The 21,339-nt window shown below is 49.3% G+C and overlaps 1 protein-coding gene across 7 annotated transcripts in view; it reads right to left on the bottom strand.

Moving 5' to 3' along the window:
* The window catches only part of CLN3 (CLN3 lysosomal/endosomal transmembrane protein, battenin), a 122,066-nt gene that overhangs the window by 87,410 nt on the left and 13,317 nt on the right, over window positions 1-21,339 (bottom strand). For 4 of the 7 annotated variants that reach the window (XM_068100397.2, XM_078771795.1, XM_068100400.2 and 1 more), the window contains 3 exons: window positions 19,282-19,326; window positions 14,181-14,225; window positions 10,841-10,888 (listed from right to left, as the gene is read on the bottom strand). In XM_068100397.2, the coding sequence (XP_067956498.2) occupies window positions 10,841-10,888; window positions 14,181-14,225; window positions 19,282-19,326 (138 nt within the window). The remainder of the gene's footprint in view (window positions 1-10,840; window positions 10,889-14,180; window positions 14,226-19,281; window positions 19,327-21,339) is intronic. The other 3 variants (XM_068100399.2, XM_068100402.2, XM_078771797.1) reach the window with 1 other exon arrangement.

Raw genomic sequence — 21,339 nt, 5'->3', positions numbered from 1 at the left:
AGCAGAGGAAAGTGCAGAGGAAAGAGCAGAGGAAAGGAGAGCCGAAAGGGAGTTAAAGGAACGTGACATGGAGTATCAGAAGGAACTTAAACTCAAGGAGTCGGAATTACTGGGAGAACGGAGAGAAGTAATATCCATGCTGGCTAGTTCGACACCTAGTGAGAACTTTTGGGATGTTGGTAGGCATGTGAGGCTGGTTCCACCCTTCAATGAAAAGGATGTAGCCAAGTTTGTTTTACATTTTGAGAAGGTGGCTCAAATGCTAAAATGGCCTGTGGGGTCCTGGACTATGTTAGTGCAAAGTGTTCTGGTGCGTAAAGCTCAAGATATATTTTCGGCTTTACCGATTGACCAATGTGCAGATTTATGAGACAGTGAAGAAAGCCATTCTCAAAGCCTATGAATTGGTCCCTGAAGCTTACCGACAAAAATTCAGGAATGCCAGGAAGAGGGAGAGTGAGACCCATGTGGAGTTTGCCAGAATGAAGGAAACCATGTTTGATAGGTGGTGTGACTCGAAGGAGATTGGGAAAGACTTCAACCTGTTACGACAATTGATCTTGGTGGAGGAATTCAAACAGTGTGTCCACGTGGACATTAAAGTACATCTGGATGAGAAGAAAGTACCAGAGTTGTATGAGGCAGTAACCGTGGCAGATATGCCTTGACACACAGGATGGGGTTCCACAAACCTAACTTCCCGCCCAGAGTTAGCCAGGGGAGTTACGGAAAATCAGGTTCGGAGAACATATTTTCATGGAGGCGGCCTAGAGAGGACTATGGGGACAAATCTGATACTGTGACTTTTAGGGATCAGAAGACTGCAGTTCCAAGACAAACCTATCTTCCGGGGGGCCCGAGGCAGACCATGAGTTTTTCCTCCGGGCCGACTTGCGCTTTTTGCAAGAAACCTGGGCATTTGATGTCCCAATGTTACGCCCTGAAAAGGAAAAATTAGGAGCGGAGTCAAACTAATGCAACTCCGAATGCATTGGCCAATGCGAGAAATCGTCCTTGGAGGACAGTGCCTTGTGAAGGTTCCCGTGCCAAAGTTACGGCATCACAGAACGACCTTATTCAAGAGGGTTACAAACCTTTTATTTCAGAGGGGTTTGTGTCACTGGATGGAGACTTAACGAACCAGAGACCTGTTAGTGTATTGAGGGACACAGGAGCACATCAATCTTTGATGCTTGAAGGCATTTTGCCATTGTCAGAGAAGACGGCAACTGGTGTTAGTGTTCTTTTACAGGGGGTTGGTGGCTATGTTAAAGCTCCTCTTCATGTCATCCATTTAGAGTCGGAGTTGGTGTCAGGACCGGTCACCGTAGGTTTACAAGCCACTCTTCCTGTCGAGGGAATCTCTTTTATTATCAGGAATGATTTGGCCGGTGGTCGAGTTTCTGGTAATCCAATGTTGGTTGAAAAGCCCAGCATGGAAAATAACACCGCACAGTTAGAGCAGGAGATTCCGGGTATCTTTCCATCCTGTGCAGTGACTCGTGCTATGGGTAGGAAGCGCTCTGAAGAGAAGGAGAAGGAAGGTGATGTGGATTTGGGTTCCTTAGCGATATTGGAGGAAGAGTCTGGAAGAGATAATAGGAAAGGGAGTGACATCAAGGAACCGAAGGAAAAGGTGGCATGTGGAACAAAAGAGGAAATGGAGTGTCCGTCGGAGACATCTGGGAACGAGGCTGAACAAACGGTGCTGGTCCGAAAGAGACTTGTTGAAGAACAACACGGAGATTCGGAGATCCGGAGTTTGATTGATAAAGCCGTTACAGAGGAAGAGGCCATGAAGATACCTGTTGGTTACTTCATGAAAGGGGAAATACTAATGAGAAAATGGAGACCACCGGAGGTGCCAGCAAACGATGAGTGGAAAGTTCATTACCAAATTGTGGTGCCACCGCCATACCGGAAGGAGATATTGAGTTTGGCGCATGAGAAACCTTTGGCCAGGCACCTTGGAGTGAGCAAGACATGTGACAGAATATTGGTACATTTTTTCTGGCCAGGATTGCGACGTGATGTGGCGGAGTTCTGTAAATCTTGCCATTCTTGCCAGCTGGTGGGAAAACCTAATCAGAAAGTCTCATCCGCACCTTTAAAACCAATTCCAGCTTTTGAAGAGCCATTCAGCCGTGTCATTATTGACTGTGTAGGCCCTTTACCTAAAACTAAGGCTGGACATCAGTATTTGCTGACCATCATGTGCGCTTCCATAAGGTTCCCAGAGGCAGTGCCTCTTAGAAAAATTACTGCGGCAGTTATTGCGAAGGCCTTGATTAAATTTTTCACTTTGGTTGGCCTACCTAAGGTCATCCAGTCTGATCAGGGTTCCAATTTCATGTCAACACTTTTTCAGCAAGTGGTACACCTGTTGGGAGTGGAGCAAGTAAGATCAAGTACTTACCATCCCAAGAGCCAAGGGGCCTTGGAAAGGTTTCACCAGACATTGAAGAATATGATCAGAACGTATTGTTTTGAATGTGACAAGGATTGGGATGAAGGAATACCCTTATTGTTGTTTGCTATGAGGGAATCTGTTCAGGAGTCATTGGGATTCAGTCCTTTTGAACTTGTGTTTGGACATGCAGTTCGAGGACCATTGAAATTGGTGAAAGAACAGTGGCTACAGGAGGAGTCACAGTCAACAGTGGTAGAGTATGTGTCAACGGTTAGGCACAGATTGGCAAAGGCTTGGGAAGTTGTGAGAAGAAACTTGAAAGTGACACAGGGGAAAATGAAAGTGAGACATGACAAGAAATCTCAGATAAGAAATTTCAGTCCTGAGGACCGAGTGTTAGTGTTGCTTCCTGTTCCAGGTCAGCCACTACAGGCTAGATATTTCGGTCCCTATGCAATCGAAAGGAGGGTTAATGAAACAGATTACATGGTGACACCTCCCGACCGACGGAAAAAGCGGGGCTCGGAGGCTCGGAGGTACACCGTGACCAGGGTTTGGGAAGGAGCACGTAACACTTGGGAGGGTAATTGTCACTCTCGATGATGGCTTTCAGAGTTGCGGGAAATTCCTGGGCTGCCTCTGTGTCTGCACTAGCCGCTTCACTAGAGATACATATGCTATGAAAGTTGGTGCGCCATTTGAATCTATTAAACCAACCTCTGGCTGTGAATGTGTCTGACACATCTTCTTCTTGAAGGTGTCTGAATATGCTCCTTGCCTTTTCCATTATTATCAGTTGGTTTAAGGGCACGTTCCATTGTGTTTGATCATCCACCCACATACAAAGCCTAGTTTCCATTTTCTCAAGCAAATGGCTCCTTGAACGAGTCACCTTCATTGCTCACAACTTTGAGGTCGTCTTTGCATAAGTGTTTGTTTGTCTTGCATTTTTCATAATTGTTCTGATGGTGGACGTAGCCAATTTCAAAGAAGCACCCACATTCACCTGACACCAGCTTCCAACCACCTCAACACTTGCAGTTTTACATCCAAGGAAATGCTTTTCCTCGTTGAAGTTGCAGGCCATTTTACAGACATAAAAGAAAAAAAAGAAGAAAAAAAACACCTTTAGAGGCCATTTTCCCCGCAAAGCGGGGGTTGGCCTTTTTCGGGCACCATGGTTGTTGTTGTTTTTGTTGGTCCCCTTTTTGAAGCAATGTTTTACGGCCGGATGCCCTTCCTGCCGCCAACCCTGTTTGTCGCCTTTTACGACAAACAGGGAATTACCAGTGAACTGGTACTCAATTAGCCGACCTCGGAAGGATGACAGGCTGAGTCAACCCCCCTGGCGTTAATTCAGCGATCGACCGGGATTCGAACCCAGGATCCTAGGATCCTAAGCTGGCACCCTAGCCGCTAAGCCAACACCAGGTGGTGTTGCCAACAGCCAACACCAACACCATTTTACAGACATAATGGGTGAAAAACAATAGAAAAAATTTGCGAGACAACAAGAATGTATGCAAACGTGATTGAGGCAGAGTTTGAACTGAGAGTGGGCTGAGACTAGTCTGAGAGGAGAGCCTCGATTGGCTGTGAGCACGTATGTGTGAAGCGCTCTGATTGAGCGCGTATGTGTGAAGCGCTCTGATTGGCTAAATGAATGTAAACAGTAATGGACACTCTCAGGAAGTTGTGAGTGCTCAAGTTGTGATTGCGTTTGGACTCGTGGATTTGAGTAGCTTTAAGGACCTTTGTCATTTTTATGCCTCCGCTGACAAAGTCGCCGTTTTCGGGTTATCCGTCCGTACGGGCTAAACCTCGTTTTTCTCAGCAACCATATGTCCGATTGAGACAAAACTTTCAGGGTAGGAGTGACACCTATGCAGAATGTTTTTTATGGTAATTTTGATGTCATAGGTCATGTGGTATGGCAGCCATCTTGGATTAAAAACAAATAATTAAAAAATTATTTCTCGGAAACCGCTGAATGGAAAAATTTGAAACCTGGCACATTGTCAAGTACTCCCAATGGGGAACAAAAGCATGATAATGATGACATCATAGGTGAAGTGGTGTACTAGCCAAAAATGTTTTAATCGAATTCCTTATCCTAAAAATCTGAAATGGCATGCACATGATCTATGACCCATTTGTATTGAAATATTAAATTTATGACATCACAGGTCACATGGTTTGGCAGCCATATTAGATTGAGGGAAAATATTAAATAATTGTATCTCTGAAACCGCTCACCCTATCAATGCGAAATTTTACAAATATCATCTAACAGCACTGTTGCATATAGTTTGAAAATGATGATGCCATAGGTCACGTGGTTTGGCAGCCATCTTGGATAGAAAAACGAACCTTATCCGATGAACACGAAACTTCACAAACGTGATCCCCGACCCATACATATGCAGAGTGATGGCATCTACCCGTTGTGGGACTATGTGGAGGCATATTGGTGACACAGTCGCATTGTTCTAGTTTTTTCAATTTCTTGTAAAAATTTAATTTCAATTTGCAAGAGCGTTATAACAAAACAGCGTTAAAGGGGGTAGCGCTAACCAGGGTATTACTGTATATATATATATATATTGATACGGTTTTGAGATTTGTATATATGACATCATTAAAGGTTAAAGGTTTGCCCCCCATAGTTAGTCCACAAGCAACAAGTAGGCCCACTTAGAGTATTAGTTATGTCATAGTATGTGTAAGAGTAGGCCACTTCCCTAGTAATATCTGTGTTGTGTGAAGAAATGAGCTTAGGTCCTTTCATTTTGCGCCACCCCCCAATTCCATCATGGGCATAATCGATCCCTCGCCCCATTTGGCATCCCTCAAGTTTGTTACGCTTTGGCTACCCACAATTTGTTACGCTTTGGCTGCCAGCAGCATTCGCTGCCCTTTGTTCGCTCGAACTAGCCCAGTAACACGAGGTAGGCCTAAGAAGAGGGAGGAGTGCGGGGGTCGAGGAGGGGCGGAGTCGAGGAGCACGTCAGAGGCGATGATGGTAAGGGCCACCAGCCAACCAGGGCTCGAAGGGTATGGCGTGATAGGGCGTGGTGAAGAACGTCTGGTGAGTTCCAGAGGGTTCCAAGGGCGTGGCAATAAAACCCTTTGCGTGAGGCCCCCCACCTCAGTTCTGAGAAGGGAGAGGCAGGCGCTCGAGTCGTGGAGTGGAGTTATGAGAAGGGAGAGGCGCTCATGAGTTCGCATTTCGGAGTTATGAGAGAGGACTTGAAGGACTGACCAAGAGAACTTCGTTGTACAAGAGGACTTGATTGGAGCACTTACGAGGACTCGGAGCACTCCTATCCAGAGGACTGGAGAGGACTGAAGCCAAGCACTGGTATCAAGAGGACTCGGAGGACTGGCGTGCACACGACAGTATTGAGAGGATTTGTCGGAGGACTTGAAGGAATTGAAAAGCGCATTGTTAGGGCCTATTCGCCTATTACGTATGTGGCCGCAGCCGCCAGTGTAACCGCCAGAGCCCAGCCCTACCATTCACCCCGTAATTATCCCATGCACGCCAACGACACGCAGAGAGCTCCTGCCGTCTACGATTCATCTCCTTCGTGGTGCGAGCTGGGGACCGGAGGGAGAGCTGCCCGGACGCCATTCCTGGATGTGCTGACCTGTTCGTCTGCAAACCCCGTGTGAGTGTGCCTGAGTGTGAACGGGCGCGTTTGTCCAGGGAATAAGTTAAGACTGTGATTAAGGCTGCACTGTGTCTTCTTCTGCTGATCATTGTACATCGTGTAAATAAATCTTGTTACTCCTTCTCTTCTGAATTCGACTGCTTTTGTGATTTCCATCATTGGGTAAGGGTGGCACGAATAAGAACCGCTTGGATCGGGGTCTAGTCATTGCTAACGGCTCGGGTCACGGGTTCGCTACCGCTCGGCATATCCACCAACACCCGTGATTCGGGCGGGGCTTATTTCCTCGTTTCTGGGCAGCGCGAGTAATTAGGTAATAACGAATTCTTAGTCCTAAAACCCTATTTCGCGCTGTCCGGGAAGGACGTCATAGGTCCCGGGTCCCGTCGGCTAGTCAAAGCCAAGGGGACTAATACCCCCATGGGAAGGGTAAAAGGCCGGCGTTGAGATCCGCAACAATATATGTATGTATATATATATATATATATATATATATATATATATATATATATATATATATATATATATATATATATATATATATATATATATGTACATATATATATATGTACATATATACATACAGACTTGGCATTTAATATGGAATTTTTTTTTTGTGGGGGTGAACTTACTTTTCAAGATGACTTAGAACCAAAAGTTCATTGGAATTATGTTGAAATTAATCTAGATTTTGTTAATGTGACCTTTAAAAGAAACAAAAACCACATTTGACATTTCGAAGCAAATAAATTGATCCTTGAAAGTGATGTAAACTGATATCGAACTCAATTCACGGACATTACTGTGTTAAACTTCTGTACGTTTTCCAGAAGTATCTCTTTATTTTGCACATTAGCCAAAAAAAAATTCAACAAAAACAAAAGCTAAATTATGACTGGGATTACGGACATTAAAATTACAGTTCAGTACTTCGTGTAACCCCCACGAGCATTCAGGAGAGCACGTACACGTCGAGGCATGATGTTCACGGGATTTGCCAAGGTTTGGACAGGAATCGCCTGCCATGCAGTGACAATAGCCTGCTGCAATTCACACGCAGAGGTAGGCTGCTGGTCCAAGTTGTCGATTTGACGCGTTAATTCTGCCCACAAGTTCTCTGTCGGATTCATATCCGGGGACATGGCAGGCCACTCCATATGCTCTACACCACGGTCAGCAAGAAAGTGTTGGATCATGCGAGCATGATGAGGCCGTGCATTGTCATCTTGGAAGACAAAGTTTCCTCGAAAGGCTGCACGAGCAAATGGAAGCAATGTTTCTTCCAGAATGACCCTGTACTTGAACTGGTTCAGGTTTCCATTCAGAACAACCAGGTCAGTTTTGCCCCCTGCATGAAAAGCAGCCCAAACGGTCACCCCACCACTTCCAGCTTGGTCTCTTGGCACTATAAATCTTCGTTGTGGGCTTCATGCACTTGTCTGTGCACTCGGACGCGGCCATCTTGACGATAGACCAGAAATCTAGACTCGTCACTGAAGGTCACGTGATTCCAGTGTCCTGGGTGCCATTGACGGTGCTCTCTGGCACACTGCAATCGGCGCTGGCTGTGTTGTCTGGTCAGGCGTGACTTTCTCAGGGAACGCCTGGCACGAGAGCCTGCTTGAACCAGTCGTTGGTTGACTAGCCTTCTGGATACAGGCACATTTGTCAGTTGCTGCCACTCAGCCCTACGCTGATTAGCTGACTTGGTACGGCCATTGCAGACTAACCGGTGCAGCTGGCGATCATCTCTCCTTGTGGTTCTGCGTGGACGTCCTGGCCTCGGTATTGGAGTAGGGACACGACTCTGAGCATTTCGTTTCAGGATCTTTGACACCTGACCTTGAGTGATGCCATACTGCCGAGCAATAGCACGCTGTTTCATGCCAGAATTTCGTAAAGCCACTACTCCATGACAAACAGCATTGTCAAGTTGACGGACCGTCTCCAGAGGAAGCGGCAATAACTTTTGTAGACGTGCAGCAGTTGTTTTCCACTAATACAGAACGCAACAACCCTTATATACCCGATTGTGAAGCCAATCGTCAAATGTACCTGTCCTTACATTTTGTCACGCCACCTGTGATATAATCCTGTTATTGACTTCTTGCTGCGAAAGACAATCAGTGACATGGTTCTTTCAATAAAGACATCACCGAAGGGTAAAAGAAACTCACCAGATTGATATACTGAGTTCAGAAAGTAAACCCGTCAAGAAAAAAAAAAATTCCATATTAAATGCCAAGTCTGTATGTATGTGTATGTGTATGTATATATATATATATATATATATATATATATATATATATATATATATATATATATGTGTGTGTGTGTGTGTGTGTGTGTATATATATAATCGATTTACTTGTGTGTGTACATATAATCGATTTACTTGTGTGTGTATATATGATCGAAAAGTAATAATAGATTTACTTGGAACAAATGTTTTTGTCCATTTAAACATAACGATGCCCGTTTTAAAAGCCCATGTTTATAGGATTGAGGAAGAAGAAGCAGGACCTCAAGCTTTAAGCTAGCAGTTCAAAGGTTAACAATTATTATTCTATGCCAGCAGGAATCCTTTGGGATGTGAGAGGGGCACATAACCAAATCTATGTGTTAAAAAAGATCTTTTTTCACGGGTTTCACTGAATTTTACATCATCATTGACACTCACAGATAGACATGCAATACAGTCACGTGAAAATGTAAGTACACCCCATGTAAAGTTTTGACTTTTTCAACATATTTCAACATACAGCTATTTGATCTTCATTTCAACAATATTGATAGATAAAGCTGATATAATATAACAAATATCATGAAACATTTACATTTTGTAGTCCATTGTATAATTTAAATAAACATGAATGCAAATTTCGCATGTGGAAAATGTAAGTACACCCCTACGTTTATCACTACTTCAAATACCTAAAATTAGAATCAGGTGCACCAGCTCATTTGCAAATGATTAGAACATCATTGGAGAGGATCTTGGAGGAACCTGTCTTATTTAAACATCAGACATTTAGTTTGGTTTGCTCTTTGTTGTTGAAGTGTGCGGCATCACCATGCCTAGATCAAAAGAGCTCGCTGAGGCCTTCATAAAGAAGGTTATAGATGCCTACGAGTCTGGGAAGGGATTTAAAAAGATCTCCAAACAATTTGAAATCAATCATTCGACTGTCTGGAAGATCATCTGCAAGTGGAGAAGATTCCAAACAACTGCCAACTTGTTCAGGCCAGGCCGCCCCAACAAGTTCAGCCCGAGAGCAGACCGCAACATGCTGAAAGAAGTCTCTAAGAACCCCAGAATGTCATCACGGGACCTACAGGTAGCTCTTGCCACTCTTGATGTCAAAGTGCATGAGTCTACCATTAGAAAGAGGCTGCACAAATTTGGGAGGTGTGCCAGGAGGAAACCTTTGCTGTCCAGAAAGAACATCAGGGCAAGACTAAAGTTTGCCAATGAACACCTAGGCAAAGACCAGCACTTCTGGAACAATGTGCTCTGGACAGATGAGTCAAAGGTAGAGCTATTTGACCACAGCACCAGAAGACATGTTTGGCAAAAACCAAAGACAGCATTTGACCACAAGAACCTGATACCAACTGTAAAGCATGGTGGTGGAAATATTATGGTTTGGGGCAGCTTTGCTGCATCAGGGCCTGGGCAGCTCACAATCATAGCATCCACTATGAATTCTTCATTGTACCAGAGGGTGCTGGAGGATAATGTGAGGCCATCTGTCGGAGTGTTGAAGCTCAACCGAAGGTGGACCTTGCAACATGACAATGACCCTAAAAATACCAGTAAATCCACCAAGGAATGGCTGAAAAGAAAGAAATGGAGTGTTCTGGAATGGCCAAGTCAAAGCCCGGATCTAAATCCCATCAAGACGTTGTGTGGGGATTTGAAACGAGCTGTGCATGCAAGAAACCCCTCAAACATCGCACAGCTGAAAGAATTCTGCATGGAGGAGTGGGCAAATATTTCTCCCAGTTGATGTCAGAGACTGGTAGACAGTTATAAGAAACGCCTACTTGAGGTTGTTTCTGCCAAAGGGGGCAATACCACCTATTGGAGCCAAGGCGTTACTTACTTTTTCCACATGCGGAATTTGCATTTATGTTTATTTAAATTATACAATGGACTACAAAATGTAAATGTTTCATGATATTTGTTTTATTATATCAGCTTTATCTATCAATATTGTTGAAATGAAGATCAAATAGCTGTATGTTGAAATATGTTGAAAAAGTCAAAACTACATGGGGTGTACTTACTTTTTCACGTGACTGTATGTGTGTGAAGTACAACAGGCTGTCTTTTGATTAAACTCCGTCAGTGAATCAATGGGAGGCAGGCCTAGTGTTACTACCTACTACAGAAACAAAGGAGGGATGCTGTGTACTATATGGACATTACCACAGCATTTAGTTTACTGGAATTGATGTAACCGGAAGGAAGAAAGCCCGGAATGGAAGAATAAAATAACCTAACAATTTAATGTGGGATTTGTGACGAGTCTACAATCTGCATCTTCGACCTGGACAGGCTTGGCCGATATAAGAGCTGGGAGATGTTAAGCACAAGTTTAACGTTAAAGTTTATCATGTAGTCTGAACACATCCTTGATTCAAAGGAACCCAATAGTAATCTCCATTAAACTAAGCACAAAAACAAGCAGGTTAAAAATACTGTATTCATGTTAATAAAGTAGGAATATTTAATTAAATGTTTAAAACTTACTGCTTTCTGCGAAAGAGACTTCCTCATTCAAAGTTTCTTGCATTTCATCTGAAGGAGACAGCAAACCGCTTATGTGGTTAAGTGTTTCCATCATGTTTATTTATTTGGAGAAAACCATGCCAAGTACGTGAGCCCCAATGATTGGGACAAATCCACTCACTCAGACAGAGATGGGCAGCACAGGGGAGAAACAAATGGAGACATAATTAAAGTGTAGAACTCTTGCTCAAGGGCTAAGCAACTGGCCCAACAACTGTGCTTTTGGTCTGATGCAAAATGTGATGCGGTCTGACTGGCCCATGCTTCATGTTCGAACTGCCAGTGGGGCGCAGAGCTCGCTCCATTGGACTTCAAGTTCTCAGCTGCTCAACCGAGTGATCTCAAGAGACTCTCCATTCAGCCACGCATTGTGCCTCTGCTATGCCGCAAACTCAAGCCTAGCTTCACAGCACAAGCTTCCTACCCCTCGGAGTTCCTGGCTCAGCTATCCTGAGTGTGTGTGTGTGTTAGATCTTAACAAATCAAATGTATGTAGATTACCTAACAGCAGTAAAATGAAGATCGATACTTTGAAAAAACAACAACTGAAAGAAGTTTGGTGAATCGTTAACAGATTAATGGAAGAGGATGAAAAAAAGGAACTCCCAATCCAACACATGGAAGCAATTCTGGGCATGATTGACGATATAATGTACAAAGAGAAACCTAAATCATTTAATTATAGAAAAGACAATGACATCATCAAAATTATGTTTGTTAACAAAGGTGTAGAAATGATCAATATAGAGAAAATACTACAACAGAAGAAAGTGTGGAGTAAACTTCCAGAAACAATAAAACAGAGAGAGCGACCAAGAGTTGTGTACACTTTGGGAAATGCAATTCGGGAGAAAATCTTCAACTAAAGGATACTGTGCAATCTATAGATGGAGAGGAATGGTTAAATAGTAATTGTGAACATTCCATATTTAAAGATCCATATCATAAACACATTATCACAGGTGATCTTAGATTAGTGAATGACAAAAAAATTACGTGCATTACTTACAAAAGGACCAAATTATAGAGAAAATTAAAGGATTAACTGGAATAAAGCAACGGGACTTACAATGATAGGATGGATGAGAGAACAAATTGAAAAACAAAGTACCAAACACACAAATGGCTCCAGGGTTGGAGGAGTTAGACAAACGTGTAAAAAGGAAAATTGTTGATTTGAAAAGAAAAATCTGAATCAATAACCCAAAAGTTATTTTAAACAATCCAGAGACACGTGATTATTTAAAACATCTTCAAACATAATATGTTATTGTTACAATTGGTAAAACAAATAATAACAAGTACAGATACATTCAAAGTACACCGCCCCCATGCCAAATAAATAAATAACATCCCATTACGCACCGCTCCTTTCATATGCCATCTCCAGGCACTGCACTGCATGACGTCATTGCCGGGCACCAAAGGGGGCCCTGCAATGACATGCGCTGAAAGGAAGTACTCAGTTTTCACTATGGTTGTTTGTTGAACACCGATCCTTTCATATGCCATCTCGAGGCGCTGCATAACATCATTGCCGGGCATCGAAGGGGGCTCGGCAATGACCCACGCTGAAAGGGAGTACTCAGTTTTCACTCAGGTTGTTTGTTTTCTTGTTTTCTTATTTGTTTGTTGTGCACTGCTCCTTTCCTATGCCATCTCCAGGCACTGCATAACGTCATTGCCAGGCACCGCAAGGGGCTTGACAATGACGCACGCTGAAAGGGAGTACTCAGTTTTCACTCCGGTTGTATGTTTGTTTTCTTGTTTGTTTGTTTGTTTGTTTGTCCGGGCGATATCTCAGCCATAATTTGAGCTAGGAAGCTGAAATTTGGGCACAATAGTGAGTAAGTACTTTTTTTTTTTAAGCAATTTTTTGTTTTTTGATTAATCAATTTATTGATGAGTTATTTAATTATTATCGATTAATTAAGTACTTATATATTTCTTTTCTCTTCTGGCCATTATCTCAGGCACCTTTTGAATTATGAAGCTGATATTTGGACATGCCAATGACCAAGTGATTTGGCTGTAAAGGATATTTTTGATTTATTGATCAATTATTTAATTACTCGATTAATGACAATTACAATTTTTTTTAAGTTACAGATTCGGATGAAATGGTGGTGGTTTATGTATTCTATTAGCCAATTGATTAATTATTTCATTTTTTAATGATTATTATTTATTTATTTTCATTATTAATCATTTATTTCTTTTCTTTCTCATCTGGGCAATATCTCAGGCACATTTTGAGATAGGAAGCTGATATTTGGATATGACAGTGACCAAGTGATTTGGCTGTAAATGGTATTTTTGATTTATTGATTATTTATTTAATTATTCGATTCATGGCTTCGTGAATTCATTTTTTAAAGTTACAGATTAGGATGAAACGGTGGTGGTTTAGGTATTATAGTAGCCAATTGATTAATAATTTAATTATTTTACGTTTATTATTTATTTACTTTCATCATTAATCACTTATTTATTTTCTTTCTTATCTGGGCAATATCTCAACCATCTTTTGAGATAGGGAGCTAATATTTGGACATGACAGTGACCAAGTGATTTGGCTGTAAAGGGTATTTTTGATTTGATTAGTCAATCAATTGATTAGATGATGAAATGGCCAATTGATTAAGAAATTAATTATTTTATGATTATTATTTACTTATTTTCATTTGAGTTAAATTGCCTGTTCATTGGTGTATGAAATGTGCATTTCTGGTAAATATTAATCCGAACAGAGTCATGCAATCACAATGACAAATAATCAAAGCAAACATTTCATCGAATTTCTCAGGCCAGAGGGAAGAGCAGCACTCCATAAAGCTACACATTAAGGCATTGGAGGTGGAGAGGAGTTCAGGTGTGCCAATGAAGGAATTTTACGACGGAGGATCCCCAGATGGCGGCTGGCTTCGTCCGAATCCGTCCACAACGTTTTGAGATATCCGGTTCACAGACAAACAAACAGACAGGAGTGAAAACATAACCTCCGTCCACCTTCAGTGGCGTAGGTAACAACAATCACAGCCACCATGAGAGCAGCAACAACAACTACACGTTACAAAAAATCAATTTTGCACATGTTTCAGTCCATTTTGCATCCTCATTGGGACTCATAGATAGACATGCAATATGTATGTGAAGCACAACATGCTATCATTTGATTAAGCCCATCAGCGAAGTGATGAGTAAACACACCTAGTTATATAATTAATGAAACACAAACAAAAGCAGGATTGATGTATAACTGTTTTTTACAGTAACAGTAAATTAAGTGATTAAAACTTACTGCTTTCTGTAAAATAGACTTCTTGCAAGTTTTGTTCCATTTCATCTAAAGGAGACAGCAAAATACTATGAGTTAGGTGTTTGCATCATGATACTTTTTAGCAGAAACTGGGCCAATTACAATGGCCTGCAAAGGTATTCACATCGTCCAAAGTTTTCACATTTTGATGCAACCTGAGCTTATATCATGATCTTTTCAAATCAAACTTAAACTAGAATGGAAATCTTCTACGTTGCGACGTCGACCGATATGCCTCCACCCGCATCATTGCATCATTGTACCACTTGTACCAAGTTTGATTTAAATCTCTTTCATATGGTCTCAAGTATCATATTTCTACCCGATATGACCTCTGACCTTTGACCTTTGATGCCAAAATCTAAACAGTTCATCTTTTCATCATAATATATACTTATACCAAGCTTGGTCAAAATCCCATCACTGGTTCAGAAGTTAGCACAGTAATATAATTTTTACCTAACGGGACCTCTGACCTTTGACCTGTTGACCCTATAATGTAATCAAGTTATCGTTACATCATTATACATACTTGTGCCAAGTTTGATTTAGTTCCATTCAGTTCCATTTCGTGTGGCGGACACGAAAGCTCACTGGCGTGATGGCATCATTCCGCGCACCAAGTGGGCGGCGGCCACGCCCGAGGGGTAGGCGTGGCCTCGGGATATACACCGGGCGCGCAGCCCGGAGCGCTCGAGTGCTACAGTGGAGCTCTTGTAATAAAGACTCTTTCAACTAACCGCGTTGTCCGCTTCCTCCTTGCTAACAAGTAGCGCGCGTAGCACCGCGCTTCATTGGTGACCCTCCGACGTTCTGGTCAGCCGTTGCTGACCACCCGAACCCGCCACAGCAATGGCAACCAACGCGGTCACAATCAAACTCCCCGAGTTCTGGGAGGCTCAAGCTGAAGTTTGGTTCCTGCAGGCAGAAGCCCAGTTCCGACTTCGAGGCATCACGGTGGACGAGACCATGTACTGCCACGTGGTCGCCTCCCTCGGGCCCGGCACGGCCGCCCGAGTCGTGTCGGTCCTGAGGAACCCACCGGCCGACGGCAGGTACGAGGCGATCAAGCGTCTCCTCCTCGCCACGTTCGGCCTCACGGTGGTGGCACGGGCCGACCGCCTCCTGGACCTCCCCGAGTTCGGTGACACGCGACCGTCAGTCTGCATGGACCATATGCTGTCGCTGATGGGCGACGAAACCCCGAATGCTCTATTCCGGGCGTTATTTCGACGCCAGCTGCCGGCACGAGTACGCCTCGCGTTGGCCGGTTCTGCGACGCCGGAACCCCGAGCTCTCGCTGCCGAGGCCGACAAGTTCTTCGCGGCTTTGGACACGCAGGCGAGTTTTGGCGCGGCCGTCGCGCATCCCGAGGCTGATGCAGACCTCGTGGCTGATGCTGATGCACACCTCGCGGCCGCCGCCACGCCCCGCCCACCACCGCCGCCGCGGAGAAAACCGCGGCCTCTGCCGCCAACCTGGTGTTTTTTCCATGCCCAGTTCGGCCACGAGGCTCGGCAATGTCGCCCGCCGTGCCCATTCGGCAGGTCGGGAAATGCCCGGGCCGGCCCTCGGTAGTGGCATTGAGCGCCGGCCGTTCAAACAGCCTACTGTTCATCACGGACACCTTATCCGGGCACCGTTACCTGTGCGACACGGGAGCGCAGGTGAGTGTCATTCCCGCTGGTACGTCCGACAAGCAGACCATGGGCCGGGGCCCCGCGCTGCTTGCTGCCAACGGTACGTCCATTCGCACATACAGAAAACGCTGCCTTTCTCTGCGGTTCGGAGGGCAGGTTTTCCGGTGGTCGTTCGTCACTGTCGACGTGCCTATGGCACTGCTTGGCGCGGACTTCCTCTGTGCCAATGGCCTGTTGGTGGACGTAAAGCACAGAAGGCTTGTCCAGGCCGAGACGTTCAGCTCGCTCGCTTGCGCGCTGCCCGCCTCGTTGAGCAGCTCCCGGAGAGGCTCATCGAGCGGCTTGCTGAGCGGTTCGGTTCCGGCCAGGTTGATCTGTACGCTTCCGGCAGCGGACGAATTCACCCGCCTCCTCGCCGGCTTCCCGGCCCTCACGCGGCCCACCTTCTCGGCGGGGGCCGTCAAGCACGGGGTGGAACACCACATCCCACCGCCGGGCCACCGGTCTACGCCCGGGCACGCCGCCTCGAGCCGACGAAACTCGCAGTAGCTAAAGCGGAGTTCGCTACGCTGGAGCGGCTCGGCATCGTGCGGTGCTCCGAGAGTGCTTCGGCGTCGCCGCTCCACATCGTGCCAAAGCCCGACGGGGGATGGCGACCGTGTGGGGACTACCGGCGTCTCAACAACGTCACCACCCCCGACCGCTACCCCGTCCCCCACATTCAGGACTTCTCCGCCCGGTTGGCGGGCATGTCCTTCTTTTCAAAGGTGGACCTCTTACGCGGCTACCATCAGGTCCCCGTCAGGCCGGAGGACATCCCGAAGACGGCGGTCATCATGCCATTCGGACTTTTCGAATTTCTTCGGATGCCCTTCGGTTTGAAGAATGCGGCTCAGGCGTTCCAGCAACTAATGGACAGCATCTTGCGCGACTTGGATTTTCTGTACGTCTACCTGGACGACATCCTCGTCGCCAGTGCGTCCCGCGAAGAGCACCTTCACCATCTCCGCACGCTTTTCGAACGCCTGGGCCAGCATGGCCTCATCGTGAACCCCGCCAAGTGCCGGTTCGACGTCGCCGACATCGACTTTTTGGGGCACCGCGTCACCAGGCACGGGGCCGTCCCCCTACCGGCCAAGGTGGAGGCGGTGAAGGGGTTTCCGCGCCCCCGCACGATCAAGGGGCTCCAGGAGATCCTGGGCATGGTAAACTTTTACCATAAGTTCCTGCCCCGCATCGCTCAGCTCCTGCGCCCCTTGCACGAGGCCCTCCGAGGGAAGCCGGGCAAAGGTGACGTTACCTGGACCGAGCAGATGGACGTGGCGTTCGCGGGCGCGAAGCTCGCCTTGGCTAACGCCACCATGCTCGCGCACCCGGCGCCCGATGCACCGATCGCCCTCACCACCGACGCCTCAGGCTACTCGGTGGGCGCGGTGCACGAGCAATGGGTGCGTGGTACCTGGCAACCGCTGGCGTTCTTCAGCCGGCAGCTTCGCCTGCCCGAACGCCGTTATAGTACCTTCGACCGCGAGTTGCTCGGGCTTCACCTGGGGGTCAGGCACTTCCACCATCTGCTCGAGGGTCGTGCGTTCACGGCCTTCGTCGACCACAAGCCACTGGTCTTCGCGATGGGCAAGGTCGCCGAGCCATGGTCGGCCCGGCAGCAGCGTCACCTCTCGGCCGTGTCCGAATATACGACGGACATCCGGCATGTCGCGGGGAAGGACAACGCGGTGGCGGATTGCCTTTCCCGGTCCGTCACCCACGCAGTCCACCTTGGCATCAACTATGCCCGGATGGCGGCGGACCAGGCCGCCGATCCCGGCGTCCAGGCCTTGCGGACCGCCGTCACGGGCCTCCGCGTCACTGAGGTGCCATTCGACGGCGCGGGCACGGCCCTCTTGTGCGACGTCTCCCTCGGGCGGCCTCGCCCCATCGTGCCCGCGGGCTGGCAGCGCCAGGTTTTTGACGCCATCCACGGCCTGTCCCACCCGGGCACGAAGGCCTCCCAGAGGTTGGTCGCCGACAAGTTTGTCTGTCATGGCCTCCGGAAGGCCGTCCACGGCTGGACCAGGACGTGCCTCGCGTGCCAGCGCGCGAAGGTGCACCGACACACCCAGGCCCCATTGGCCCCGTTTACAGTGCCGGAACGTAGGTTCGACCACGTTCACGTGGACCTGGTGGGACCTCTGCCCCCCTCGCGGGGTTTCACCCATGTCCTCACCATGGTGGACCAAACCACCCGGTGGCCGGAGGCCGTGCCTTTGGCGGCGACAACTGCGGCGGACGTCGCGCAGGCGTTCATCGCCACCTGGGTCGCCCGGTTCGGCGCCCCCTCGGACATCTCGTCCGAATGCGGCCCCCAGTTCACCTCGGAGCTCTGGGGGCGGTCGCACGCGGGCTCGGGGTCCAGCTGCACCGAACCACGGCCTACCACCCCCAGGCCAACGGCCTGTGCGAGCGGTTCCACTGCTCGTTGAAGGCCGTGCTCCGGGCCACCCTCCGCGACGGTGGCTGGGTCGACAGGCTCCCCTGGGTCCTGCTGGGCCTCCGGACGGCGCCCAAGGACGACCTGCGCGCATCCGCGGCGGAGTTGGTCTTCGGACAACCGCTGCGGGTGCCGGGCGAGTTCCTCCCCGACCCCACGGCACCATGGTCCACGGCGCAGGAGCGCTCCGCACTGCAGGAGACCGCCCGGAGGTTCGCCCCGGTGCCGACGGCGCACGGCGGGCACCCACCTACGCACGTCGCCCCGGAGCTTCGCACCGCAGAGTACGTCTTCGTCCGGCACGACGCCCACCGGACACCACTGCGGCCCCCGTACGACGGGCCTTTCCGCGTGCTGGAGACCGGGGTGAAACATTTCACCTTGGACATCGGCGGTACTCCCGACCGCGTCTCAGTGGATCGCCTCAAGCCGGCCCACCTCGACGTGGACCACCCACCGCCGGTGGCTCGGCCCCCGCGTCGAGGCCGCCCCCCTGCGGGTGGACCCTGGCACCGCCCAGCCCCGCCGGCATGCCGCCCCCCAGTCCGGCACCCATCCCGGGTACAGCCGGAGGCATCCCAGCTGACATCCCTGCACCCCGGACGCCGCCAGTCGCCAGAGGGCGCTTCGGCCGGGTCATCCGTTTGCCCCACAAACTGACCCTCCAGGTGCGCGGGAATTCTGGGGGGGCGCGTGTGGCGGACACGAAAGCTCACTGGCGTGATGGCATCATTCAAGTGGGCGGCGGCGGCCACGCCCGAGGGGTAGGCGTGGCCTCGGGATATACACCGGGTGCGCAGCCCGGAGCGCTCGAGTGCTACAGTGGAGCTCTTGTAATAAAGACTTTCAACTTACCGCGTTGTCCGCTTCCTCCTTGCTAACAAGTAGTGCGCGTAGCACCGCGCTTCATATCACTGTTTTTACAGTAACAGTAAATTAAGTGATTAAAACTTACTGCTTTCTGTAAAATAGACTTCTTGTAAGTTTTGTTCCATTTCATCTAAAGGAGACAGCAAAATACTATGAGTTAGGTGTTTGCATCATGATACTTTTTAGCAGAAACTGGGCCAATTACAATGGCCTGCAAAGGTATTCACATCGTCCAAAGTTTTCACATTTTGATGCAACCTGAGCTTATATCATGATCTTGAAGGAGCTGGGGCTCCCACGTCGATCGGAAGAATGGACGCGACAAAAAGCTGGAATTCATCCGAGTTGCTTTAATCAAACCAAACACTCAGGCACTCTGAAAAGCCCGTTTATCGGGCAGCAATATATATACATATTATCCCGGAGCGTTTGCCCAGGAAAGGCGAGAGGGGGCGTGGCCCAGCGTCCTGGCTGCGGCCCGGCAAGTTGAGGGCGAGCCTGCCCGGGTGTCCTGGACGAGCCCGGCATGGTGATCGCTCCGCGTCCTTGATAGGTGCAAGGCGATTGTGAAAACCCAGCGGTAGCAGCTACACACGTCCCCCCAGAATCGACTTGCACCGGCAGGGTCAATTTGAGGGGGGTCCTGATGACCCGGCCGAAGCGACCCCTGGCGGGTCGTGGGAGGGGGTCCGGTGTGGTGGTGGGCGGTCGAGTGGGGGGCACCGTGGACGGGGGGCGGCCTCGCCGCGGCGGAAGGGCCACCCGTGGTGGGTGGTCGACGTCCACGGCGCCGGCTTGAGGCGGTCCACCGCAATCCGGTCCGACCTGCCGCCGATGTCGATGACGAACGACTTGTCGTCCCGTCGCAGCACCCGGAAGGGCCCGTCGTACGGCGGCCGGAGTGGCCCCCGATGTGCGTCGTGACGCACAAAAACATACTCCGCTGTGCGAAGTGCTGGGGGGACGTAGGACTGGGGGTCACCGTGGTGGGATGTTGGCACGGGGGCAAACCATCGGGCGGCCTCCTGGAGGTCCGAGCGCTGGTGAGCTGCGGACCAGGGACTGGTAGCGTCGGGCACGAATTTGCCCGGGACGCGTAGCGCCTGGCCATAGACAAGCTCGGCGGTGGATGCCTGGAGGTCCTCCTTGGGGGCCGTGCAGATGGCCCAAAAGGACCCACGGCAGCCGGTCGGCCCAACCGCCGTCTTGAAGGCTGGCCATGAGCGCGGCCTTCATGGAGCGGTGGAATCGCTCGCACAACCCGTTTGCTTGGGGGTGGTAGGCCGTAGTACGGTGGAGCTTGACCCCCAGGTTGCGGGCGACCGCGCCCCACAGCTCGGAGGTGAACTGTGGTCCGCGGTCTGACGAGATGTCCGCCGGTGCGCCGAAGCGGGCGACCCAGGTGGTGATGAAAGCCTGCGCCACGTCGGCGGTGGTGGTGGAGACGAGGGGAACGGCCTCTGGCCACCTGGTGGTCCTGTCCACCATGGTGAGCAGGTGTGTGAACCCCCGTGACGGGGGGTGGGGGCCCACCAGATCCACGTTGACATGGTCGAAACGTCGTTCGGGCACGGTGAAAGGTGCCAGCGGGGCCTGGGTGTGTCGGTGGACCTTGGCCCGTTGGTAGGCCGTGCAGGTGCTGGTCCAATCGCGGACGTCCCGACGAAGGCCGTGCCAGACGAATCGCGCCGACACCAGCTTCTGGGAAGCTTTCCGGCCCGGGTGGGAAAGGCCGTGGAGGGAGGCGAAGATGCGGCGTTGCCAGGTGACGGGCACGATGGGGCGAGGCTGGCCTTGGGAGACGTCGCAGAGCAGGACAGTGTCCACGAAGGGGATGTCGGCCAGGCGGAGGCCCGTGTCCGCCGCCCGGAGGGCTTGCACCATGGTGTCGGTGGTTTGGTCCGCCGCCATAAGCGCAAAGTCCACGCCCAGGTGGACCGCGTTCGCGCTGGCCCGGGAAAGACAGTCGGCCACGGCGTTGTTTTTGCCGGCGACGTGCCGGATGTCCGTGGTAAACTCCGACACGGCGGAGAGGTGGCGCTGTTGGCGGGCCGACCACGGCTCCGTGACCTTGGCCATGGCGTAAACCAACGGCTTGTGGTCGACGAACGCCGTGAAAGGTCGGCCCTCCAGGAGGTGGCGG

This window comes from Myxine glutinosa, chromosome 2, assembly GCF_964187855.1.
Source record: "Myxine glutinosa chromosome 2, kmMyxGlut1.1, whole genome shotgun sequence".
Classification (NCBI taxonomy): domain Eukaryota; kingdom Metazoa; phylum Chordata; class Myxini; order Myxiniformes; family Myxinidae; genus Myxine; species Myxine glutinosa.
Note: the sequence above shows the minus strand (reverse complement) of the source record. Positions and strands in the feature narration are given on the sequence as shown.